General features: G+C 39.9%; 3 protein-coding genes across 6 annotated transcripts; 1 reads left to right on the top strand and 2 right to left on the bottom strand.

The window, feature by feature from the left end:
- Nucleotides 1-144: 144 nt before the first annotated feature.
- si:ch1073-143l10.2 (uncharacterized protein LOC565165 homolog) lies at nucleotides 145-3,591 on the bottom strand. Its single transcript, XM_005914169.3, has 7 exons — nucleotides 3,291-3,591; nucleotides 3,148-3,211; nucleotides 2,942-3,026; nucleotides 2,558-2,631; nucleotides 1,937-2,188; nucleotides 1,689-1,807; nucleotides 145-751 (listed from the first exon to the last, which is right to left on the bottom strand). Exons 1-7 carry the CDS (start codon nucleotides 3,418-3,420, stop codon nucleotides 678-680), a joined length of 798 nt encoding a protein of 265 aa, XP_005914231.1. The 5' UTR covers nucleotides 3,421-3,591; the 3' UTR covers nucleotides 145-677.
- Nucleotides 2,969-17,167, top strand: edrf1 (erythroid differentiation regulatory factor 1). 4 transcript variants are annotated; one of them, XM_014337215.2, is made up of 26 exons: nucleotides 2,969-3,122; nucleotides 4,523-4,622; nucleotides 5,451-5,659; nucleotides 6,479-6,545; nucleotides 6,631-6,756; nucleotides 7,211-7,335; nucleotides 7,444-7,588; nucleotides 7,703-7,804; nucleotides 7,926-8,047; nucleotides 8,500-8,611; nucleotides 9,576-9,723; nucleotides 9,808-9,919; nucleotides 10,331-10,442; nucleotides 11,176-11,460; nucleotides 11,592-11,663; nucleotides 12,128-12,275; nucleotides 12,370-12,564; nucleotides 12,693-12,893; nucleotides 13,048-13,266; nucleotides 13,392-13,618; nucleotides 13,753-13,911; nucleotides 14,594-14,743; nucleotides 15,006-15,159; nucleotides 15,301-15,416; nucleotides 15,702-15,874; nucleotides 16,314-17,167. In XM_014337215.2, the coding sequence occupies exons 2-26, from the start codon at nucleotides 4,524-4,526 to the stop codon at nucleotides 16,477-16,479; spliced, it is 3,744 nt and encodes a 1,247-aa protein (XP_014192701.1). In that variant the 5' UTR covers nucleotides 2,969-3,122; nucleotide 4,523; the 3' UTR covers nucleotides 16,480-17,167. The 4 variants fall into 4 exon arrangements, with proteins under 4 accessions (XP_014192701.1, XP_014192699.1, XP_042081265.1 ...); XM_014337213.2 differs by lacking the exon at nucleotides 2,969-3,122 and adding an exon at nucleotides 4,101-4,223; XM_042225331.1 differs by lacking the exon at nucleotides 2,969-3,122 and having other exon boundaries at nucleotides 4,230-4,622.
- Nucleotides 17,168-17,191: 24 nt separating this feature from the next.
- dhx32b (DEAH (Asp-Glu-Ala-His) box polypeptide 32b) lies at nucleotides 17,192-24,832 on the bottom strand. Its single transcript, XM_014337224.2, has 11 exons — nucleotides 24,390-24,832; nucleotides 24,063-24,256; nucleotides 23,101-23,476; nucleotides 22,749-22,985; nucleotides 22,156-22,249; nucleotides 21,922-22,071; nucleotides 21,024-21,215; nucleotides 20,786-20,926; nucleotides 19,871-20,061; nucleotides 18,653-18,843; nucleotides 17,192-18,070 (listed from the first exon to the last, which is right to left on the bottom strand). Exons 1-11 carry the CDS (start codon nucleotides 24,669-24,671, stop codon nucleotides 17,896-17,898), a joined length of 2,223 nt encoding a protein of 740 aa, XP_014192710.1. The 5' UTR covers nucleotides 24,672-24,832; the 3' UTR covers nucleotides 17,192-17,895.

Here is a 24,832-nt window from a genome sequence, read left to right as displayed (position 1 = left end):
AAAACAACCCCAAAACATTTTGAAATATTTCAGATTTGTAATCAAACAGAATGAGAAATACACCACAATGAAATTCTTAGTATTTAATATTTAATCAGTTAAGGAATACAACATGCAATGTTTAAAATAATAGTCTTTGTTCAGGAGAGGGGATTTTTTTTAAACAGTCTCTTTATTTTCTTTTACAGGTGATAAAGAAGACAGTAACACATAATTACATACAAGAGTGTGCAGTAAACTAACACTGAGCTTGATTTTTCAAAATTACTAAATGTTTAATTCGTTGAACAGTAATTAAAATGTTAAAAAAAAAACAACAACTGAAAACTATATGAAGTTGTTTCAAAGGTTAACTGATTAAAAGAATAATAATTGTAGAACCGGAAGGGTTTGATGCATTGATCATGAAGACGATGTCCACATGTGATCAGCTAAACTTCAGGGTGACTTGTGATGTGAAACTAGGCACTCTAACTATACGTCACAAACAAATTTGCATAGTATAGTGGATCTTTAAATATATTTTTAGATAAATAATAAAAATAGATCCATGTGAGCAATTTGTCCTAACATTTGCAAAGAAAAACAAACTACATTTTCATTATTTATGTCATGATTTCATCTATAAGCACTGGGGAGAAAAAAAAAAGTGTTCTCCCTGCGATCTGAAGGGAATATTAGGCCTGTGGTGGACCTGAGATATGACACTGGTCTGGGAGTCCACTGTGCATATCTGTTGGATTATTGATCCCTGAGGACAAGATAGGCAGACACAAAACAATTACCACTGATTCTTTTGACCAAACATTGAATTAAAGGTCTTGAGCTGTAGATTAAAGTGGTGAGGGGAAAAAAAGACTTTGATGTATTCGCTATTATTGCAACATTCATACATTTTAGAATTCATTTTAAAATCTTGGTACTGACTTTTAAAGTTTTGAATTGTGATGCCCCTGCCTATATTTCTGATCTGTTAGAACCCCACGCTCCCTCTTGCAGCCTGAGATCATCTAATCAAAGGCTGCTGCTAGTCCCACGAACATGTTTTAAGACCAGAGGAGAGAGATCTTTTAGAGCGGTGGCCTCCAGGTTGTGGAATGCTCTCCCTCCATCATTACATTGCATTGATTGCATTTATTCTTTTAAAAAGCAGCTTAAGACTCATTTATTTAGACTGGCTTTTAATTAGATTTGTGCTGAATGTTTGATTGTGCTATTTTTTTTGTTTATCTGTTTTTATTTTACTGTAAAGGACTTTGTAGTTTTTATGCTGTGAAGAGTGCTATATAAATAAATTGAATTGGAAAAAAAAATCTTGCTCAAAAATAGCATTATATCAAAGTGGTTGCATATGAATTTCCTATTAAATCCTTAACTACCATTAGGTTTTATTAGTAGCTGGGTCCAAGAGTTCATATTCAGTACTTCATGTACTGTAACTCTTATGAAGTTGCCACTGCTATCTAGTTAGATGGTTAAAAGCAAACAAACAAAAAAATATCATTTTGCACTATTGTCTCATTTTTTCATTAGCCTTTTGTGTATCATATTACCAGCTCACCACTAAGACACACTTGTCTTTAACCTACGACCTAAAGCTTCTTAATTTAAAGAGCAAAAAGGACGGCCTAAAAGTCAGCCATTTGTTTGCATCTAATGTGTGTTAATATCTATATGCAGATTCTTACTCTGAATGGCTGATGTGGACTGTGCTGCATCACTTGAAGAATTGGTCGGCGTGGGCTCATGCTCTTTCCCCACACCTTTCTGGAGGTGCTTCTTCAGATGTTTGGTCAAATGTTGCCACCTGGTAAAAGGGAGCAGTCCCAGACAACTTTTAAGCTTTAAAGTGTGACCATGCTATCATATAAAGTTAACATATTTAAATTTTTGAGCTTTGCAAGTCACACAGAAACTCCTGAATTCATTATCTCACCTTGCCTGAGTGATGTTGTAATTATTCAGCCTGTCCGCTTCCTTTATTTTCTCCTCCATCCATCGCTGTAATAGCCGTTCTTTCTCTCTCAGTGCATCTGCAAGAGCTTCCTTTAGGCACTGCTGATCCACACGCAGGGCTGCTAACTCTTTGGATTGGCACTCTATGGTGAACTCATATTCTGAAAGGGCTTCCTTCAGGGTGTTACTCCCTTTAGCCAGAGTAAGTGCCTCTTGATGGAACTGAGACACACTGTAACAGCAAAGTATTATAATGGTGACGAACTGATCCCTTATATTCTGAATACAAAATCCCAACAATCGGCCTAACCTGGAAAATTATACTTCTTTATTTCAGTGGTTCAGTATTCCTACGAATATAAAATACATTTATTATATGACCAAATTAACTGTTTACTACTCTAGGATTAATTGGCAACATATTGACTAATTATGGGGAAACTCAATTTGAAAAATACCTTTACTAGATCTGAAATATACCGTGAATTAACACTTTCCTCAATCTGGTCCATCATGTGTTGCTTTTACATTGTCTGTGTCACCTAGTGTGTTTTTTCAATCTTGGAATCATAGTCAGTACTAACCAAGGTATTTGAATTACCGTGATTGCCAGTACTGTACTTCATCTTCTTTGAGATGGAGGACGGTGGTAAGGTCGGAGACAGTTTGAGATAACTGGGTAGGCAAAACAAAGGATGAAGTGACCCAGATCAAAAGCAGACAACAGCACACACCCATTAAAGATGATTATTAAAGTATTTTCTCCACTCCTCTGAACCAGTTGCAATAATGAATGTTTATTTATTTATTCATTTTTTAAAATAAAGGTCAAATGCTCTGAAAGTTGTTTCATATTGTCAGATGTGGTGTTCATGCATATCAATGCAAATATGCTGCTCTGCATTTTACGTAAACGTCTTCCCTGTAGTAGAAAGTTTGAGCCGCTGGGGCGTTTAATCATTGGATTACTCCTCATTTAACTCACCTTATCTACCAGGTGCTCACTCTCTCTCAGCCGGAGTCGAAGCAGTGTGGCGTTTCCCCCAACCTCAAATCCATGTCTTTCTAAACTGAAAATAAAAACAAGTGTGCAGATTTAAAATACTTTACAAAAAAAAAAAAATCAAGCACAGGACAAACCGATCAGCGCAAGCGCCAGATGTAAGGTAAGTTAAATTCTGCATTTCTAACCTCTGAGACTGAACATCAGCCAAAATCTCGTCGCGAAGTTCAAAGCGTTCCTCCAGCTGAGACACTAAAAGAAAACAGGCAGACGTCCTTAGGCTCTGATAGAGAGGACAACATCAAGAGAGGCAGAGAAAAGTTAATCTTACAGCTTGTGAAAACGCCAACAAACGGGAGCTTTTCTCTGTGGTCTCTATGCTGCAGCCCTTGGCGCACGTGATTCTTCCAACTTCCCATTATAATGGACACTTTAAGGAAAAACCTGTCACGTTTGCGCATCCAGTATAGACTATACTAAAGCAGCTGGATCACAGCGTCTTCTGCCCTCACATGAAGTCTGTGTCATCCACGCAGGAATTAAATGGACTCAGCAAAGTTTCACAGCTCCTCCCTTTTCACTCATCAGCTTGACATTCCGCTACTGGCTAGACATTCTTACAAGGATCCCTATTATATTATATTATATTATGAACAGCAGAAACATTAGTACTCGAATATAATAATTACTTAGATGCTTAAATTGTCCCTCCACTGCTAATATTTTCATGACTTATCATCTCATAATTTATAAAAAAAAATATCCCTGCACCTAAATGCTTTTGTTTGAGATGCTTTTTTACATATTTAAAAAAGTATCACAACTTTTTACAGGTTTGCACTGGAATTGTTTGCGTACCTCACACTGAATCAAATTGTTTAAAAAGAGAAAAGTCACACCACATGCAAAGCTCACGTTAAATTAAAAACAATGGTGTGAACAGGGAATTTCAGAATAAAAGGTATCAGAAGAATGTGCTCCACTTTTCCAGAAAGAACTTATGAAAACACTTCCGGTTCATCTATTTTTCACAATAAATCGTTTCAGATAAAATATTTTTCCTTTACTAAAACAAATATCTAAAGTTATAGCTTTAAAATGTAAATGTAAAGATGTTATTATTATTGAAAAGTTTTATTCTTCGAAACAACTGATAAAATTAGTTTTGTAACTCTTTTTGCCTTGAAACAGGAAGTTGTTGTTGGCTTATTGCTAGCGCTTGCGACTGCTCTGTCAATAGACTGGCTGCAGGCTACAGGCTTGTGTAAGTAGTCACGGAGCTAAGAGCTAAACATTAGTCGTTTACAAAGCAAGGAAAACTGTTCGCCTTCGTGTCGTTTAGGTTTAATTAGTCTAGTGAAACTTCCATTTTACAGCTTTACGTGCCAGCGTTTCTTTATCGAGGAGCTAGCTTGTCAAGCTAACTAACTTTGCCAATATGTTGACTTACCTCATTCGTTATTCGACTGATGTATAGACGGTCCACGGTTTGTCGAAGCCATGGACATGTTATTTGTTTATTAAATCGGAGTTGTTTGGTGAATTAGATCTTTGTATGTCCAGTATGAGCGCATCAGCTGGAGACGGAGAGCCTTGCACCCCCTTGGATAATGCAAAGGAAGAAGTCAGTGGTCCTACCTGTACTGGAGACAACAGTAAACATGTAAGTAACTAGTCTGCAAGGATAATCTACCATCTAGTATGTAGTATGTTGTCATGTATAACACTCTTTAATTAGTATTTGAAGTGCTAATGTTGAGTTAGACTACAGTGGATTTATAGTGCCATCTGTAAACATCCTATAACTTTAGTGAGAGTGGGAAGCAGGTGAAGGAGAGCCTGATGAGGTGGATGAATGTTCTGGAGAGAAGACTGAAGGTCAAGAAAAGCAAGACATAATACATGTGAGTGAATAAGAGCGAGACAGATGACAGGGGAGCGAGACAGTGTAGATGAAAGGAGTAGAAGTAGTGAAGGTAAAGGATTCCATATGCCTGGGGTCATCATCATCAAGTAACGGACAATACACAAGAGCATTGAAGAAGTGAGTGCAAACAGGGTGGAGTGGGTGAAGAGGAGTTCCAGGTGTGATTAGTGACAAAAGGACATCAAAAAGGCCTACAAACCTACTGTGATATATGGTTTGGAGACCGCGACACTGACAAAAAGGGCATTTGCAGGAGAGAGATAGTGGATTTACTGGGCAAAAGATGTTAAATATGGAGCTGGAGGAAAAAAGACAACCAATGAGATTTGTGGAAGCAGTAAAGGAGGAAATGCAGAGAGTTGGTTTGACAGAGTATAATGGTACAGATTGGTTGAAAGGAGGCAGACGATCCACTGTGGTGATCCTAAAAGGGTGCAGCTAACAGAAGAACATCGGTGTGCATACTATACTCATGATAATCAACTGCCAGACATATCCTTATTTAAATGTTACTCTGTCAGTGCTGTCCATTCATTCTCACAAGCTTGATATTGTTATTTTTAGGAATCATCAATATGCTCAGGGAGCAGTGAAATAAAAAGCCGTGCTGTGGTCAAGTACTGCGCAGCCCCACCACCTACCAGCTATGCCCTCCTGCAGGAAAAGACCGACTTGAAGCTACCTCCTGCCAACTGGCTGAGAGAAAACCCCCAGCTGGGCAGCGCTGGGACCACTATATTAGGATCTAGCAGCAAGAGCAAGCCCTTTTCCAGGTATAATTTAGAAAAGGCGGCACGGGTTTAATTTTTATGGGAAAGATTGAATTTGAATTGGTGTCGAGCTCATGATTGAGGTAGATAAGCACCACTTTTATCATTACACCAAGTATTAAATCTTTTGCTTAAATGTAATTTGCGAAATGGTTAACTATATGGCAAAAATAACTAAAGAGGGCACAGCATGAGTCAGAACCAAATGCAGTTAAAATTATGGATAGGTACACACTGGACAATGCAAATGCCCAATGTATACTTTGGCTTTCACAACCACTGGTGTGGGTGTGCCTGAATGAAATCATAAGAAACAAGATATTAAGAAAAAAATGTTAGTTATATCTTATTACCTTTTATTTAAAAAAATGGTTTACTTCTCAAGATTACATTTATGAGGATATGCAGCTTTAATACATTCAGTTCTATTTCTTCGAGATGTTGCGACTATGTCTGGATGAGAGAAGAAACTAGGTAAAGTTTCTATTAGCAGCAGATATTCTTTTCCTAATTGTGAAAATCTGCTTAGCAGATCACCTGTGTTACTGGTCCTTATGCACTTGTGGAGACCCATGAAGACTGATACTCTATCCACAATAAACAAGGTGTGGAATAGAGTATTGCATAGTTGCAAAACTATGGTTCAAACTCACAGTGGAGGACTTTTCACTACATAATTCAAAGTACTAAAACCCCCCAAGCTGCTGCACTTTCATTTAGGATCTGAGTGGGTAAATTATGGATACGCTTGAAGACGAAGACTTTAATTATTGCTACGCAGTTAGTTTGTATTGAGTAAACTGTTTTTTTTTTCTTTTGCAGTTTTGGGATGGCGTACGAGTTCATCGACTGCATCGGAGATGATGTTGATGTGGTTTCAGACTCAGAGGTTTGTGGAGCTGCTGCAGAGCTACTTCTTTGTTAGCTTCAGAGGCATGCAGTTGATGTTAACAGAATTCTTTTTTTACCTTCAGAACATCAAGAAGCTTTTGAAAATTCCCTACAGCAAGTCCCATCTGAGTATGGCAGTTCATCGTGTGGGGAGGACTTTGCTTTTAGATGAGCTGGACATTCAAGAGCTTTTCATGAGATCCTCTCAGGTACAGCCGAGCGACACTTTTTAAAATCAAGAGGATATTGCCTCCATTATTAATTTTAACTGTGAAGTAACGGGCATCTATCAATGTTTAACATAAAAGCTTGATGAATAGGGAGTCCCAATGGATATTTTTCCAGTGATTTATTTATTTTTGTGCTATTTATTTCCTGTTCCTGTTTCCGAGAAAATACATTTTTACAAAACTCTAAAACTGATGTTTTAGATTTAGTAAAAACATTGAGAACATTTCACCCTGTGCAAAATTGATGTGACACAACAGATTAGTATCGCCCACTGAAATGTGTAAATGCAATTTTATTTGACAATATGCTGATGGAAGTGAATATTGGCCAGTACCAATATTAAAATTATTATTATTATTATTGTTATTAATCATGGTAGTAACTGTTAAGTGAATATATTATTTAACTCTCAATGCAACTTATGTGTTGTAGACAGGAGACTGGACATGGCTGAAGGAGTTTTACCAGCGGCTAATAGATCAGAAGTGGCAGAGAAAAAAGAAGAGTAAAGAGCACTGGTATCAAAAAGCAATCCTGTCAAAGTTTCTCTATTATAGGTGAGGAGTTGGCTTTGCTCGAATAAATGCTGGAGTTGAACGTGAGTTATTCTTCAATCTGATAGTAAAACAACTTTTTTGTTTTCGTTATTGTTTTGTTTCTTGCAGTATAAATGGTGATGGGGCTGCTGAGCCTCAATCAGATGGCCTGAATGAAGGAGAGGAGGACAGTGGTGCTGATGAGTTCAGCTCTTCATGGCCTACAGCCTTCACTAGCACGTCTAATGCAGAAGAATCAGAAGCTCCCAAACAGGTAAGTTAAGCTTTTAGTCATCTCTGGAATTAAATTTTGTATTTGTTCCACATTCAAAAGTATTTTGTGTCACATGAGATGAAATAAAAATGAAGTGTGCTGTTAAATGTGCAGGAAAGTGTTACCGTCGACAGCAGTTTTGCTTTGGGCCAGGTGACCTCTGTTCCTAAAGAGCAAAACCTCCCGACAATCTTCAACGAAGGAGAGAACGGCCAGGTAACACAATCTTTTCATCATTTCTTAATAGTATAATACTACAGCTAATAGCACATGCCCTGTGTCTACATGTATCTTCTGATTTTTTTTTTTTTACACTTTGATGTCCCTTGCATGACAGGGTTTAAGAAATGACTTTGTACGAAACATCATGTGGACTTTTGAAGACATACACATGTTGGTTGGGTCCAACATGCCTATTTTCGGAGGTGGTCGTTATCCTGCCGTCAGTCTGAGACTCAGGTAGGATTTTAATTCATTGGTTCCTACCCAGGATCTGAAATTAGCACTCGTTAGGAGCTAAATGACAGTGCAGTCATGCATTTTAATTGTATTTCAATTTGATTCTTTTAGCTCCTTCTGGGTATTTGTCTCACCAACATAATGTTAAATTATTCTTATGACATAATGAAACAGTTATGTAATAGGTTGGTACTAGTTTTATTTTGTTGTATTTATCCGTGACACCTTAAAGGCTGGTCTGTGAAAATATTGTCGGGCATAAATGGGTCCGTGGCGCAAAAAAGGTTGGAGACCGCTGATGTAGGGCATCATAGCATGTAAATATTGTTCCTAGAGTCATCTTTTAATTTAGGACAACTGACTTTAAGAGCATCATTGGATTCATCCTGCTACATCCTTCCTGCTCAGTCTCAAACATCGAACTCTGTGTTTTGGTTTTTTTTTTTTTTCAGGGACAACAATAAACCAATCAACATTCTGACAGGTATCGACTACTGGCTTGATAATCTGATGTGTAACGTCCCAGAACTTGTCATGTGTTTTCACGTTAATGGCATTGTTCAGGTAAGCTAAAATATTTCATACAGTAGCCATGCCTAATAGAAAATCATTAGATAAGATGATGGTACTTGGTACTTACAATTTTAATATTGATTTGTTCATCTGAGTGGTGGCTGCTGGAATAAAGCTATTTGCATAATGTGTTTTTGAGAATTTGGGACTATAAGGCTTCATCCAGAAGGAGGAGACTGTAACTCGCTGCGCAGAGATATTTGAAATTGTTCTATACTGTATGTAAGAATATAATACAACAGCACAAGAGACATTAAGGGTGCAGTGGTAAATAAAATCCTGCTTGTCCTTTTGAGATTTAATTTAAGAAGGCCTCCACAGCTTAACAATCAGCAGGCTTATGGCTTCTTTTAATCAATAACACATGTTCATTAATTAAGTTCATTTTGTGTGTCGGGTCTAAGCTGCAAATGTCATTGGGGAGTAAAACACGAACCACAAGCCTAGGCAGTGCCTGTGCCTGTATGTAATGCACTTGGTCGATGTTTCCACCAAGTTTCACTAAAGAGCAGTGTGTACAGCATATATGATCCAATTAGTTTTTGGAGCAAATCTCTGCATAAATTAGTTTTTTAAATCAGGGGAAAAATTGCCCTTAGACTTAGTCTACAAGTTCAAAACGATTTCACATTAAAAGACAAACATGTTGGAATGAAAAATCTGTTAAATGTGAGCTAATTGGTTTAATTAAAAGGATATGTGTGAATGTAATATAGTGAGAGGAATACATAGTTCAACTTCATGCTTACGCAAGAGGTTCTCCCATTTTCAGTCGGTGATCCAATTAAATGGTGGTAATCCTTACTGAAACAATTTGCATATTAATTAGGATAAAGTTTTTCTTTGCTTGTGGGAAAAATAAATAAATAAAACAACAAGTATTGTGAGCATAAGCAGTTTGTGCTGTGGTGCTCATGGTGGGAAATTTTCTCATTGTTTTTGATTTTTACTTCAGAAATACGAGATGATAAAAACAGAGGACATCCCTCATCTGGAGAACTCGACTTTCTCCACGAGAGTCGTGAAAGACATCGCCCAAAATGTCCTTTCTTTCCTGAAGTCCAACTGCACTAAGGAGGGTCACACGTACTGGCTTTTCAAAGGTGAGGGAAAAAGTGAGCAGGAATAATCTAAAAGTTGTATTATTTTGAAAAAGTGTTTTCTAAAGTAATTTCTTAAATCCACAGCCAGTGGGAGTGACATTGTGAAGCTTTATGATCTTACGACTCTGTGTGAGGAGGCTGAGGAAGAGAAATATCAGAATCCCTTCACTCTTCCTGTGGCTGTATTATTATACAAGTAAGTATCTAAGACAGACAATACGAGCGGCCTTGTGTTGTAGGAGTCCTGCAGCTGTGAAAAGTGGTTGTAAAGTTTGAAGTGTGGGGGTGGGTGTTTGGACAGCACTGACACTTCACAGCGAGAAGATTGAGGGTGTAAACCAGTTGAATAGATGTGTGGAGTTCGCCTGTTGTCACGTGACTGCAGTTTTTATCCAGGTGCAGTTTAACAGCTGTCATGTTAGTTTGATTTCTTCTAAATTGGCCTGTGATGAGGATGTGAATGACATCTGTCTCTGTGTGATAGCCCTTTGATAAACTGTTGAGCTTTGTAAGGTGTAAATCAAATTAAACCAGTAGTTACCGGGCATGCTAGTACGTCAGTGTGTTCTTGTTGTTTTAACTTTATGTTCATGTGTGTGTGACACAGAGTGGCCAGCAACTTGATGCTAAAAGCGCGACAAAACAGAAAGCACTATGGCACAATCAGAACTCTGCTGCTAAACTGTGTCAAACTTCTACATCAAGACAGACATCCTCAGGTAGGTGCAGATTTTCAGACAAATGAGAAAGTCGATACTCTTTCCAAGTTAATAACAGGTTGTTTTACGGTGGCCCTGAAAGGTCAAATGAACTGCAACTTAAGAAAACACCAGCAAAATAGAAAAAATGCTGCAAAAGGTGACAAAGCACAACAGAAGTTGAATAAAACACAAAGGAAGTAGAAAAAACCTGCGACAGACTGGCCACCTGTTCAGGTGTACCCTGCCTCTCGCCCTAAGACAGCTGGGATAGGCTCCATCACCCCCGAGACCCTGAAAAGGATGAGCGGAAGAGAATTGATGGATGGAAGTAGAAAAAACAATGGAAGTGTTTCTGAAGGACTGCACTGAGACACGGTTAAAAAAAGCAGAGGCTTCATGAATGTTGTGAGGGAGAAGAAGTGTGCTTTTGCAGTGTTTTTCTATTTGCTGGTGTTTTCTTAAGTTAAAAATAATATTTAAATTTAAATTTAATACTAAACTCTTAAAATGTGGAGCGATGGACTTGTGGTATAAAGAGGCAAATTTTAGATGACTTTGTCCAACTATTAATGGATCTAAGTCCTTACTATCTTCCTCCTGCTTCTTCTTTGATATTCTTATTTTCGTATCTATATTCAGACAGTGGAGAAAATGCAATGTGAAACCACTTGACTAACTCTGAGTATGCCATTACTTAGATTTGATTGAACTTGACTTCAGCCCTGATCGCCTCTGTCTTCTGTCTGCTCAGATCATCGCCTCTGCCCACTATATGCTGTCAGAGCTGTTCCAGCTCGATGAGCCTCTTGAAGAAGATGGAGGGGAGTCGCTGCGGGCCGGTGGTTCAGAGGACAGCTACAGTGACGAAGACAGGGAGGAGGAGGAAGAAGAGGAGGATCTGACGGAGGACAGCGATGATGATGGTTCCTACAGTAACTGCTCCAGCCCGCAGGATGATAGCAAAGCGGTGGCTGTGATCCGCTCTGTAGGGGAGCTCTCAGTCCCGGAGAAGTATAGATCCACTCATCAGATCAGAGTGAGTGAATCTGTAAAAGTTTCCACAGCCTTCTTAGCATCGATTGAATGGTGGAAAGTGGAGTACAGAAATAAATATCTTTATATACATAAAAACTAATATTTTCTTTTTCTTTTTTTAAACTTCTTCAGCCAAGTTGTGCTTTCCCCGTTTCTCAAGACAAGGAAGAGAGATGCAGACTTGTCCTGAGCTATGTGCTTAAGGTGACTTTCTAAATGTTTAATGTGAATGTTTGTTTGCCTGCAGTGCAAAAAAAAATGTGACTTTTCAAAAAGTTTGACATTCTCTTCTATATTAAAGGGCAAATACACCTACACACATTTACACATCAAAGTCTCCTTGCAGCTCTTGGTTTATAAACTGTTTTGTTAAACTGCCTGAAGTGATCTCAGTGTCTGTTTGGTTTGTCTGATGTTTAAAAATGGGGGGGAAAAAGTGTGGTTTTGAAAAGAAGTGAGGTTGTCAGATGTCTGTAGACGGTGTCCCATCTCTGCTACAGACAAGCAGCTTCAGGCTACAATAACTGCTACTGCCTGGATCTGTTATTGGACTGTTGGTGGTCAAGATGCATTATGTATAAAGTCTAGGTGTCAATTTGGACACGTCGAAACGATATGTTACTAAATTGATTGGATACAGTTTTGTAATGCTGTAACATAATCCACAGGGATTAAAGGCGGTGGATGGCAGCATCAAGAAAGAGAGCGATCTTCCAGCTGCTGACCCCAACACACCCATCCCTCTCAAATATGAAGACAGAAGTGCTACTGGAGCCTGTGCAACTGAGAAAGGCATCTCTCTCCTGCTTGAAAGGGGTAAAAACAACTTATAATACTGCAGAAGAAAACGTGACATAGACAAACATGGTTTTCACTGAGGCTTCCTTTTCCTGTCTTCTTGCTTTTTAAGCAGCAGGTCCCTTGCAAGGGGAGCAGAAGCACACAACACGCTCAGGGATGATCCCCGGCTCCTGGCAGCATCATATGAAGCTGAAACTCTTCTTCAAAGCCTCAAAGGCCTACTACGTCCTCTCTGATGCGGCCACTAACTTGCTGAAGTATGGGCGAGCGTTGCGTTACATCAAGCTATCTCTGCAGTGTTATGGTGAGGTTCTTTAACTGTTTCATAATCAATTAATTGAAACTTAAACTACATTTCTTTGTTGTTTAATTTTAATCTCGACAGTGACAAGTTTCTTCAAAATTGTCTTTTTCCATCCCCTCATCTTCCAGATGCCTATTGTTCAGTGAGCGGTACACTGCACCCACATGTGCTACTTTTTCACAGCCAGTGCCTGTCTCTGTGTGGGGACATCCAGCTGATGTTGGCTCAAAATGCAAACAACAGAGCAGCTTACCTGGAGGAATACAGCTACCAGACCAAAGAGGACCAGGAGATTCTGCACAGCCTGCACAGAGAGAGCAGCTGCCAGGGTCAGTCCCTAAAGAGAAATTCAGTATATTGATATTCCTGCTGCTATGGTGTGCAGTGTCTTAAATATTTCACTGTCTTCAAAGTCATTCACAATAAATTGTTTAGCAAAATGTCCTAAAAAGTATTCCATTCCTTTTATTCTCTATCTACTAGCCTTCAGCATGGCAACAGACCTAGCGATGGACCCAGAGTACCAGCTGTTTGTTAGCAGCAAGTGCTATGAGGCAGCATATGAACTACTTGTCTCTGAGCCTTTGAAAGATCTTACTTCAGATCAGCTGAGTCAGGTTCTCAAACGACTGGGGAACATACGCAATGAGATGGGAGTCTATTACATGAACCAGGCTGCAGCCATGCAGGCTGAGAAAGAGGGTAAGTTACACTACAGCAAATGCAGTTTGTTTAAAAGAGTACGGCGAGAGTTATTCTTTCTTTTTCTTTTTCTTTTTTTTTTGTAGTATATCACCAGCCTTTTTATTCTCCTGTTCCCCTTCTAGTGAAGAAGTCTGTGTCTGCAGCAGAGCAGGAGATGTGGAAAAAGAGCTTTGGCTTCTTTGAGAAAGGGATGAAGGACTTTGAAGCCATTGGGGACAGCACTAACACAGCCTTACTGCTCTGTAATACTGGCAGGCTGATGAGAATCTGTGCCCAGGCCCACTGTAACCTCTCTGGCGATGAAGGCAGAGGAGAGTTTTCACCTGAAGAGGCTCTTTACTACAACAAGGTGCCACACTGACGTTTTCTTAAATTCTTGATTAAGTGTTCTTACTAACACTCTGCTTTTTTTGTTTTTTCAACCATCTGTCTCACTGCATCTTGACTGTGCCTAATCATACTATCTTTGCAATATTACCTCAGGCTATAGACTACTACCTGCAGGCCATGAAAGCATTGGCAAGCAGAGAGAAGCACTCAGCAGTGTGGGACAGTGTAAACTGGGAATTGTCCACTACGTACTTCACACTGGCCACCCTTCTGCAGGACTATGCCCCAGTATCCAGGAAGGCCCAGGAACAGGTGGGTTTCAACACATTTGGAGCTAGGTAGAATATTAAGGCTTTAACACATTTTACATTATTAAGGATATCAAAATCGTACTTGCATATATTTTTGGCTAGTTTACACGGTACATGCAATTTATATTCACTGCAGTTCTCCCTCTTTTGCTAATGATGCATGTGTGGACACCTTCCCTTTGTTATCAGATCACTTTGGTCTACTTGTCTGACTTGTAGCCTTTTTGTGTCAGGACCAGCTCTGCGCTGATAAAGGGACACACACTGTGCATGAATTGGGTCAGCAAACACCACACACCCCACTTGAATAATCATTATAGTGAATCTTTGGCTGGAAAATGATTTCAGTCCATTAGTCACTCTTGTTGGTAGCACTTCAGTTTACAGCTTTATCCTTGCTATGCTGAATCTCTCACACTTGCAGCTGAGAAAGAATTCCTCATTTCGCCAAAAAAAGCAAGGACAAGATTTTTTTGGGGGGGGGTTATTTTTGTTTATCTGCTTTGTTTTGTTGTTTTTGTTTTTATCATATTGTATTATACCTGATATCATCATTTCTCAGCCATGAAAGTAAATAAATATTGTGTTTTAATCATATTTTGATCACATTTACAAGTACATTTTATTTCTTATTTTTCATACACAGTAATTTTTTATTTATCCATTCCTGTTTGTCTTACCAGATTGAGCGAGAGGTGACCGAAGCAATGATGAAGTCTCTCAAGTACTGCGACCTGCAGACTGACTCTGCTCGGCAGCCACTCTATCAGTACAGAGCCGCCACCATCCATCACCGCTTGGCTTCTATGTACCACAGCTGTTTTCGCAATCAGGTGGGAAGTTATGTAAAATTATAGAACAGTAGAAAACCATTCTCCTTTCCAATGTCTTGGATGCTCTTTGTGTTAATAATTGGCATTTCTTGGCTCAATGCTTTTTATGCATGCCAAAAATAAAATATGTGACTCTGGGTAAGGAAACGACGTTCACGCTGACTAGAAAAGAACAGAAGTGGGATACGCTGCCTGTCTTTATGCTTGTAGCGGTATAATGAGCTGATGGATGTCTGTGTTTCTGGCTGTAATTGTGTGACAGGTGGGGGATGAACACTTGAGAAAGCAGCATCGGAGCTTGGCAGAGCTTCACTACAGCAAGGCTGTCAGTTTATTCCTCAGCCTCAAAGACGCACCCTGCGAGCTGCTCCGCACGTTGCTGGAGAGGGTGGCTTTTGCTGAGTTTACGATGGCAGGTGCGCAGCTATTCATTATGATGACTATCACAATGTTGGCTGCAATGTTTTGTTTTATTTTTGTCAGATGAGGGTTGAATTGAAAAACAGTGTTTCTTTTCAAAGCCTCTTTTGATAATTCTTCATGTTGTTTGTCCACAGGTCAGAACAGCAGCACAGCTAAGCTGAAGAGCCTGACTGGGGCAATAGAGATCATGACAGAAACCCGCCATGCTTTCCAGCTGATTCATAAAGAGCTACAGGAGGAGCAGACAGAGGTGAGTTTCACAGTAGCTCATGGAGGATTTTTCCTGGCTCAGGGGTGTGATTTATGCACTTAAGCATACAGCACAGGCAGGGAGGTTCAAATTCCTTATTTAACAAAAATCTAAGTGTTTTCTGACCATTTAATAAATCGAATGAGTGTATATTATGTTAATGAAGCCCCAGTAACCCCATTACAGCTAAATTCTTCTGAGTAGTAAAAATAACTTGGTGGAAATGACTGAATTTGTAAAGCTTTGGTAACATACAGTCTTTTCCTTCTACTTCTTGTTCCATAGTTGAATGAACCAGACTCTGCTGAGTCAGCAGAGTCTTCCGACGTAGCCAATGGCCCAATGGCAGGACTGAACCTCCAGGAAGTGATGAAGTTAATTGGCGTATTTGAGCCCAGTTTCTCCTTCCTGCTCCTGCAGGTGATCAAACTGATGACGACAGCGAAACGTAAACCAAGGTGAGCTCCAGTATGAAAGCTGGTTAGGATATCTACTTAAATTTTACACAGACCTTTATTTTAATATCCGTCTTTAATGTCACTGCCTTATTGCTTACCATCATGAGATGGCAAGAAGCTATTGCTGTAAAACAGCCATAAAATAATAAAAGAAACCCATTGGGACTAGATCAAACTTTTAGGGAAAAGTTCCTGGATTTAATGAAACAAGAAACATTTAAAGGTGATATAATAAAGCTAAAATAGATCATACTCTTTACTGTTTATCACATTGTAATAATTAAGTAGTGGTCCTACCTGACAGTATACGGGTACAGCAACATTTACTATGACTACATGAAATGTATTTAAAAAGGAAAAAACAAGAACAAAAGAGATTAATTGTGAATTTAAGCAACCTTTTCATCTGCCCTTTTGAACTCTTTCATCTTTATTGCAGCAATAAGGACGAGGAGCTGCTGAAAACCTATAAGAATGTATACTCCAAGCTGCTTCGTGCTGAGAAAAACGCTCCTCTTGTCAGCCGCGTCGAACTCTACGTTGAGCTCCTGCAGCAGCTGATGCAGCGGACAGGAAGTGACGACACAGGCACACGCAAGCCATAACAAGGAAGACGCTCAAGAATCTGACTCTGCTCTCTGGACCTCGCCGAACTTCCAGGGTACATTTTGGAGAAGACTTGACATCCTCAAAGATGCGATGATATAAAATAATGGCTTGTAGTCACAATAACAGGCAAACACTCAGGCAACCTGTCTTACTCTGAATTACAGTCTCAAGGCTAACTTCACCTCCAGCGCCTTCATCTTTTTCTAACATTTGCATCACAGGTTTTAAACTGTACATTTTTGTGAAGACTTGTAAATTCAGATGCTATTATTTAATTTTATGATGGCTTAGCTAGTTTTAGGTCACTTCTAAAGCTCTTACGCATTTATGACTGTACCAAACATCTAAAATTATTATTATTTTATTTTTATTTTTTTTCTACAGACACAAAAAAATGTGATGACAATTTAAAAGCGGTTATTACCAAATGTAAATGCAACACAAAGGAGCTTAAAAATAACAAGCTTAGCAAAATATTCTTTTCAATTTAATTGGCGTTTTTGATATTCAATAATGCCAGTGAAGCTGTGAATAAAATAAACTGATGTGTGACAGGCTTAAATAAGCTAAAACGTGTTATTTGCTTTTCCAAAAACTAGAATGTGCAATAAATTGGAAGCATACAGTGGAAGCTTTAGAGGTTAGTTCGTCCACAGTGCTGTTGAGGGTTTTTTTTTTTTTTTTTTTTAAATCAGCATGGTTTGCTGTGGGATGATAATAATAAAATGTTTTTGAATTTCATACTGTGATATATTGTTTTCTCTTAAATTGTTGCTTGCTAACGATATGCATTTGACACCAGTTTGCAAAAGTACTGTATCTCTGGAAAAAAAAAAAAAAAGTACAGTGTGCTTTGCCATCAAACTAGCCCCTGCAATTTTCAAGGCAGCATGGCACCCTGTGGGTTATGGTCAACCGTCCTTGATGCGCTGTTCAAGCCCACCAAAGAGGTGAAAGATGTTTTCACTGTGGTGTCAGTGAACTGGGTCAGCCCTCTGGTGTCAGCTATATTCACACCAGATGGAGCTGCAGACATGTCCAGACTGCTACTGCAACTCATTAATCAGGCCGGGGACACAGTGCTATCTGTCTGATGGCTGAAGAGAGATGAGGAGGAAGGGAAGTCAGAAAATCTTTAAAGGACTCGATGGCAATGTAAAAAATCTTGAACACGTATAAATGCGAATAATATGGGCTTAAAAAGAGCAATATTTTTATTTCATATATTAGTTCATTTTTTATAGCTATTCAAATATAACATACAAAGACTATATTGGGATTGGGGGTTAGGGCACAGTAACTGTGCCACAAAAAAGTAATACAATTATAGGATTCTTTACTTGATGATCCAGTCTCTTTCTGTACTATATTGTGCAAAAAGTCCCAATAACTTGAAACAGTGGCTCCATCAGTCACTGTATAACACAGCGGTCAGAAGTCTGATCCTCATGGGATTCCTTTTGTGTTGCTGGTGGTTTCTCCTCTTGGTACTGAGAAGCCCCGTGGTTCAAAATGTTTTGCAGGATGTCTTTGCTCTCACTCGATGGTAAGTTGTAGAAAAAGTACTGTGGTGCCATCTGAATGAACCTAACGAAGGAGAGAATATTTTAGTGTTCTGTGCACCGAAAAAAACAACTGTAGACCTTCTAATTTGTGATGAATTTAACTAATGCAAACTTAATTTCAATTTGCAAAGCTGTTTTCGATCTCATTTAGTGCTGAGCGGCACACGCCTTTGTTGGAAAGAAGACTTACGGTGTGTCTGCTCCTCATATTCGAGCTACAGTGAACGGATTTGCACATGCTCGGGATGTGAAACGTAAGACAGCATGAGAAAGGCTATAGAGCTTTCTCTCCCTCCATTAAGCTGCAGCTCCACATTCTTAGAGATCTGTGCAATCCATAATCCCTTCTTCAACTAGCAGATACTTAGAAAGCAGGATTATAGGACCTCCCTCCACAACCAGCATGACCAGTCTGAGCTGAACTAGGCCTTTAAATACATACGGTTCAAAGGGGAAGGGGAATGTGTCCATCTGATTACATTTAAGCCTCCCTCAGAAGGGTGGTCTAAAAAAAAAAACTGCATCTAGTCATTTATGCAAATGTTAAAGAAGTCAACAAATGAAAATGTTAAAGGAAGGAAATGGAAGCAAGGCTGAGACTTACTCCTGTGGTGTTATGTGGGTTACGGTGCGGAGGCAGTTGTCCTCTGAAAAGGAGTGTTCGTGGAACAACACCCACTCAGGCAGGCCCAGCTTGGGACTCTTGGCTCCGTAGCCAGACAGAGGATGGATCTGCGCTATGTGCTTGTGGGTTATAATAAAGTAGTTCCCAGATCCATCCACATCACGTGCCACCTGGGAAAAAGAGTTGGTGCAGGATGTGATTTCATACTTGTCATTTTTACCTTTAAATAATACAGTTTTTAAAAATAAAAACCATAGTAAATGACACACAAAAAAGCTGAATTCACACTCACAATCTGGCAGTCTATATGCAAATATGGAAATAAGTTGAAAGGGAAGGGGCGGTTAAATAAGCAGTGAGTGAAGTCAAATTTAAAGACGAGGAGTTAAACAAGTGCAAGTTCCGAAAGGAGTAGAAGTGTCGGCTGAGAGGTAGACTCAGAGCACAAAATACGCGGTGTTTAAAGAGTCTGATGAGGTGTTAAGATTGACAGAAGCTGAAATGTGAGCTCGAGCCAAAGCGACGTGATGAACGCAACTGAAGTGTGTGGTTAGAATTAAAATATAAATACAGCTAAGTTCAATAACTGAAGTTAGTGTGCAAAGAAGCGAAGATGCAAACCAGTGAAGTCTTTAATTAATCAGTCAAAATCTGTATTCAAAGCTGAAGGCAACATGGTGGTAAAGCTGTTGGGGCTAAATAATATAATGATAATGTTTGTCAGCTTTGATTGTTTAAATTAGTCATAAAAAGCAAATTATTCAGCATGTCTTTAATCACCTACATGCTAAATAAATGGAAATGCATTAATATTCGAAATGGGCCCCATTCTTTGACCATTAATTATGGAGACTAAACTCTGAGTGAAATTACACATGATTAAAACACCCTTCATAATGCTGCCATTAGTTCCACTCAGGAGAGTTTAATGTTTTTAAGAGTCTTTAGAAAGACTGTGGGTGTTTGTTGTAAGCAGAGTATTTAAATTCTCACTGCAGATTGAATACAGTTGCTGTGCTTTTTGGGCTGGAATAAAAAACAACAACAAGAAAACAGGATTTCTAACTTAACAGTTTATTCCAATATGGCCGTGTGCATGGATGGGTGCAGGATTCTCCCTACCTCCCTTGTGACCATGACTCTGAAAAGCAGTAATGAAAATGGGAGGATGGACGCTAATAAATTACATTTTCTGACCTGCATGAAGAAACCTGCTAAGAGGGCTCTCTTAATGTTGACCGCGTTACTTCGGGAACCAAAGGCGGGCACTGAAATGGGCAGCTCGATCCTCTTCAGGGTGTCGGTGAGCTCACTGCGAATCCCGTCGGCCATCAGCAAAGCATTGTGGTCCAGATAGAAGTCTTGACACCACTTCTCTATATTACAGTCTGACAAAACAGGAAGATGGGTTTGAATTACTGAATCGGTGGCAGTAATTAAACTCTTAAAACTGCCATGTGTTTAGTTTTTCTGCCTACTGTCTAAACCAGGGAAGTCGAGCTCATTTTACACTGTGGTTCAGCCCACTTTGATGTTAAGTGGGCCAACTACACATTTAATCCCCGCGATATTTTAATATAAGAAAAAGAAGTGCAGTTACAAAAATAAATCTCACTTTTTCTACTTGATTAAAAAAATGTAATCGTAAGAAATAAATGTGTAATATTACAGAAAAAACATGTCAGCTCATTTTACACAGTCTAATAGAAAGCTGTGTTTTACATTTTTATAATTTTTTATCATTTTAATATTTTATATTATTCATAACTTTTACTGTGAACCCACTGTAAAAATCCCAAATTTCTATAGTAGATGGTAAAAACACCAGGATCTTTCTGTTATTCATTTGTTTATCTATTACTTATTTACTTTAGTGGTGTATAAGCTGCCATGTAGGAAAAGCTGTAAAACTTATATAAATGCAATAAAAAGTCTAAAATTCATGTCCTTCCTCACATGCTCCAACAATGTTCAGTGGGCCAGAATGGAATCTTTGGCGAGCTGATTTTGGCCCCTGGACTTTATGTTTGACACCGTTGGTCTAAACTGTAGGAAACTTATCACTGGTATAAACATTATGAGATTGTGCATGGTGATGCTCTGCTCACTCACATGGATCCTGCTGGCACTGTTTATAGGCCTTGTAGATATTAATCAGGGTGAAGTGGTCTCCCTCTGGGTGCTGGAACTTCATGTAGCACTGGGTCGCCTCTGGTTTCAGCTCCACAGAAGGAACCATGAAGCAAGATGGCGCTAAAAGAATCCAAAAAAAAAAAGCAAAGCACGGTTTTGTAGATCTACATGACTCTTTATAGCATATTTGTGCTAAAAAGCCACACAGTCACATTACCTGATAGTATAGCAGCAATGATGACCACCTCGCTGACGCAGTCAAACTCACAGGAGGCGAGCACGGTCTTTGCCATCTGTGGCTCCAATGAGAACTCAGACATGATGATGCCCATCTCAGACAGGTTGCCGTCATTATCCAGAGCTGCTAGGTAGTCGAGCTCCTCCAAAGCCTGCATGAGGCCTGCAGGATCTGGGTTGGACAGGGTTTTGGATTAAGCACCATAAAAAAAACATATGAGATAATTAATTACATTGAAATACATGTTGAGTAAAAGTGTTGTGTGCCATTTTTTCATGCCGTCCAAATAGTAATCCAAAGCACCAGGACAGCCCCCCACAGTGGACTGGCACCCCAGTGGGAATGCTTGGAGTGAATGGGCAGCAGCAGATTAGGATTTTATAATCCTCACCAACATCTGCCGTGTATCACTATGCAAAATAAAGTTGTTTATTTATTTTTTCTTTTCTTTTTTAAACAAATGCGTTTTTTCCCCTATAGAAATACAAACACAGACCTCAAGACAAAATGAGAGGAAGGGAAAAATTATGAAACCACAGCTGTCTATTATCTTGTGTTGTCCTTCATACCAACTCCGCCATGTCTGTGCTCTAATCAGCTAATGTGAGGCTCAGTGTCTGTGTGTTTGTGTGTTTGTGGGGGTGAATAAATCCGGGGGAACAAAAGCAAACGAAAGCAGGTCAGCTCTAAAAGGATGCACGCAGAACAGGAGCTGTCAGTTTAGCTGAAGCACGGCTCACTGCCCTCCAATACAAAAAGTTCTTGTGTGCTGGAACAAAAGGCAAAGAACTGACTGAACCCGAATTTTTAATTAAGTTAGGGGACAATGGTTCAGACAAAAATCTGTTTTTCTACAGTCATTTTATGCAGAGCTCACCTGGTCTGTCTATGAATTCGCAGTGACCCAGTCCGGCGATCTCCATCCTTTTCAAGAACAGCACAGTGGATGTGATGTCAGACTCCACAATATGCGGGCGTATCTGAGTAGGAAGTTGTCTATCCTTTGGATACAGACGGAAACACTTGCCTACAGGAAGCAAACATCATTTTTTAGATGGGACAGCTGCAGTGAAGTAGCAGCCACAGATTTTGTAGCATTTTAACTTCTCACCTGCCAGACCTGCCAGTTGCCTTCGACTCTCGGTTTGGCCGGTGCTGATAGGCTGAATGATGACTGAGTTTGTTCTGATCCTGGGGTTGTAGACCTGCAACAGCACAGCGGGCTGTTAACCTTGATTTAAGTTAACGAAGCTACATTTTGATGGCAAATATTTTCACCCCAAATAACAAAGAAGTATCTAAAAAATAATTTGAGAAAGACTGATGATTTAAATTGTTATCTTCACATGTCAAAGCTGGTATAAACCAAACAACACACGCTATGTAACACTGACAAGAAGCTAAAATTAAAACTTGATTTATTGTCTCTATTGTGTTGTGTTATAATATAAGATGTACCTTGTTTTCCAGACCAAAGCTTAAGCTTTAACATTTTTTGTGAGACTTCAGAATATTGGTTTTTCTCTCATTTGCTTTCTGCATAGGAAGTCTCATACAATGCATTCAAATCTCTGCTTTTTCAACACATGAAACTCTCTAATTAATCAGCAACTGGGTCTCTGCATCAGTGATGTAATTTTTAACCCTGGAAATCAGCCTTCATGTAAGTGCTGATTTAAATAATGCAAATAACAACCAACTTACATATTTTTTCTCAAGCCCGGCATCAATAACAAAGCTTATCGAGCTAACAGCCCAGAAAAAGTCCTCATTTGGGCTTGAACTGAGGAACACTCGGCGGGTCTGGCTGGTGTCCTCTTCCCCCAGGACAGGCAGACTCCCAGGCTGCCCAGGGTGCACAGCTATTGGCAGTAGCTCACCCAGATCGATGGGTAAGCTCTTCCTCTCGTGGGACAGGATGTTGTGGGCCAGATCTATCTCCTGGTAGAGAGTTAACAAAAAGGAAAATCAGAGAAAGACGTGCATTAGTTTCAGGCTTCTGAATCTACTGGTCATGCGGTGATGTTTTTGGGGGTTTTTTTGTTTTTTTTTTTACCTGCGTTGTCACCAAAAACACAACCACATCCCCCTTCTCTCTGGAGCGATGGATCTCCAGCACGAGACGGAGAGCAGAGCAGAAATAGCCGTCGCCTGTGCTGCTGTACACCACCTCCCCTGCACCTGGGGTCTCCAGGTGAATCAAACGCGCTGCCGACCCGGTAAAGTGGGCCGGGTGCTTGGGGCTGGGTGGGAAAGCTGTAAGGAGGACCACACGGAGCTCTGGCCTCTGCAGGACGATGTCCTTCAGCAGACCCAGGAGAACATCAGTGGCTACAGTCCTCTGGTGGGCCTGATCCACGACCACAACACTGTAGTGTGCGAGCAAAGGGTCTGACATCATCTCCCTCAGAAGCATGTCATCCGTGCAGTATCTTTAAAAGGCCATAAAATGATGCTTGACATTAGGAAAGAGCAAGTAAATGTACGCACAGGCACACTGTATCTATTTTGATATAGCATGAAATTAATCTTTTCTATAATGTAAGCCTGCATGCTTAAACCAGTATGTTAAAAGAAAATCCATTCAGCATCCCTGAAGGTGGCAACTTAATGAAAAACACTTTCTCTAAACTTCAGCTTTGCTGCCATTAGTGTAATTTACTCTAATAATTAGTCTGAGGAAGGGGATCCTTGCCGGGTGCCTGTTTATCTTGTCTCCCTCCCCTTAATGTGCTTAGTTTCATTGTTTCCTAGCTAACCTATGAGGGACCCACATGAGGGAGTGTGACATATGGGGAGACGGGGAGACAGGGAGTCGGGCAGCTGTGGACGAACTGCTGAAAAGAGCCTCTCAAGCCTTTTGTTCACCTCCCCTTTGAGAAGAAGAAAAGGCGGGGTGATTTAGCTTTGTGTGTCATGACCGTGCATTACTATAGCTGCCATGCTGAGAGAAAGACTCTGAGAAAGAAACATTGGATGTATAAAGTGGGAAACGTAGGAAGTGCTGCTGTACCACACCTGAGGACTGTGTCAGTAGTGCAGCAACTTTCAAGAGGGATGCTGTACCCAACTTCGTGACCGATGTTGACATCCATCTCGTCAGCCACTCTGAGGGCGAGATCTACAGCCTGTTGTGCATGTATCTGGGTACAAACCACCATGCCGTGCTGGAACTGGACTGACAGGCAGAATTCAGCACACCACTGAGGTATCTGTTTCAGAGTAAGATCAACAAGACAAATTGCTTACATTACAGATGCTTCCAGAAAAATGACTTAAATGTCTTGCTGTAAAAAAAAGAAAAACCATCCAGTGCTGAAGTGTTGAATACCCCACAGTACTCACTTGAGAGCTCCTTCCAGTTTTGGCAGAGCCACTGACAACAACAAACTGTTCTTTGGCCAAAGTGTCCATGAATTCACACTTTGCTTTCCACACTGGCAGTTCCTTCCTTTCTTTCAGCAGTTTGTAAAACCTGGAGGAATAAGGCAGTCCATCAAACTGATTAAGCTCCAAGATGTCGTCATATTCTTTGTCTCCTTCGTTCAAAGCTCCTGTGTCTGAACAACAGGGTGATTTCCCCTCTAAATAGTCCGCTCCAGTTAAAGTTGTAACGTCCTGCGCCATCACAACTAGGCTCCGGGTCTGTCAGGTTTACACTTCATTTACAGAGCCACAGAAATTGAGTTTGTAGGTCTCCAGCTCTCAGTAAACTGTTGGACAGCACTCAGCCCGCCTCCGCAAGTGAAGCCAAATGAAAGGCTCACTAGGCGGCCAGCCCAGTGTTG

The sequence above is a fragment of the Haplochromis burtoni genome, unplaced genomic scaffold (assembly GCF_018398535.1).
Source record: "Haplochromis burtoni strain Fernald_Lab_line unplaced genomic scaffold, NCSU_Asbu1 Contig_7, whole genome shotgun sequence".
NCBI lineage: Eukaryota > Metazoa > Chordata > Actinopteri > Cichliformes > Cichlidae > Haplochromis > Haplochromis burtoni.
This window is presented reverse-complemented; position numbering and strand designations above follow the sequence as displayed.

Bases quoted from the DNA above. Each gene is read 5' to 3' on its own strand.
- si:ch1073-143l10.2 (XM_005914169.3), bottom strand. From the start codon at position 3,420: ATGCGCAAACGTGACAGGTTTTTCCTTAAAGTGTCCATTATAATGGGA. The intron at 2,632-2,941 runs GTGAGTTAAATG...TTGCCTACCCAG, and splicing joins GTGAGCACCTGGTAGATAAG to TTATCTCAAACTGTCTCCGA. The intron at 1,808-1,936 runs GTGAGATAATGA...CCCTTTTACCAG, and splicing joins TACAACATCACTCAGGCAAG to GTGGCAACATTTGACCAAAC.
- edrf1 (XM_042225331.1), top strand. From the start codon at position 4,515: ATGTCCAGTATGAGCGCATCAGCTGGAGACGGAGAGCCTTGCACCCCC. The intron at 8,612-9,575 runs GTAAGCTAAAAT...TTTTTACTTCAG, and splicing joins ACGTTAATGGCATTGTTCAG to AAATACGAGATGATAAAAAC. The intron at 12,894-13,047 runs GTCAGTCCCTAA...TCTATCTACTAG, and splicing joins CAGAGAGAGCAGCTGCCAGG to CCTTCAGCATGGCAACAGAC.
- dhx32b (XM_014337224.2), bottom strand. From the start codon at position 24,671: ATGGCGCAGGACGTTACAACTTTAACTGGAGCGGACTATTTAGAGGGG. The intron at 21,216-21,921 runs GTGAGCTCTGCA...TGTCCAACCCAG, and splicing joins CGAATTCATAGACAGACCAG to ATCCTGCAGGCCTCATGCAG. The intron at 18,071-18,652 runs GTAAGTCTCAGC...CTCCTTCGTTAG, and splicing joins ACCCACATAACACCACAGGA to GTTCATTCAGATGGCACCAC.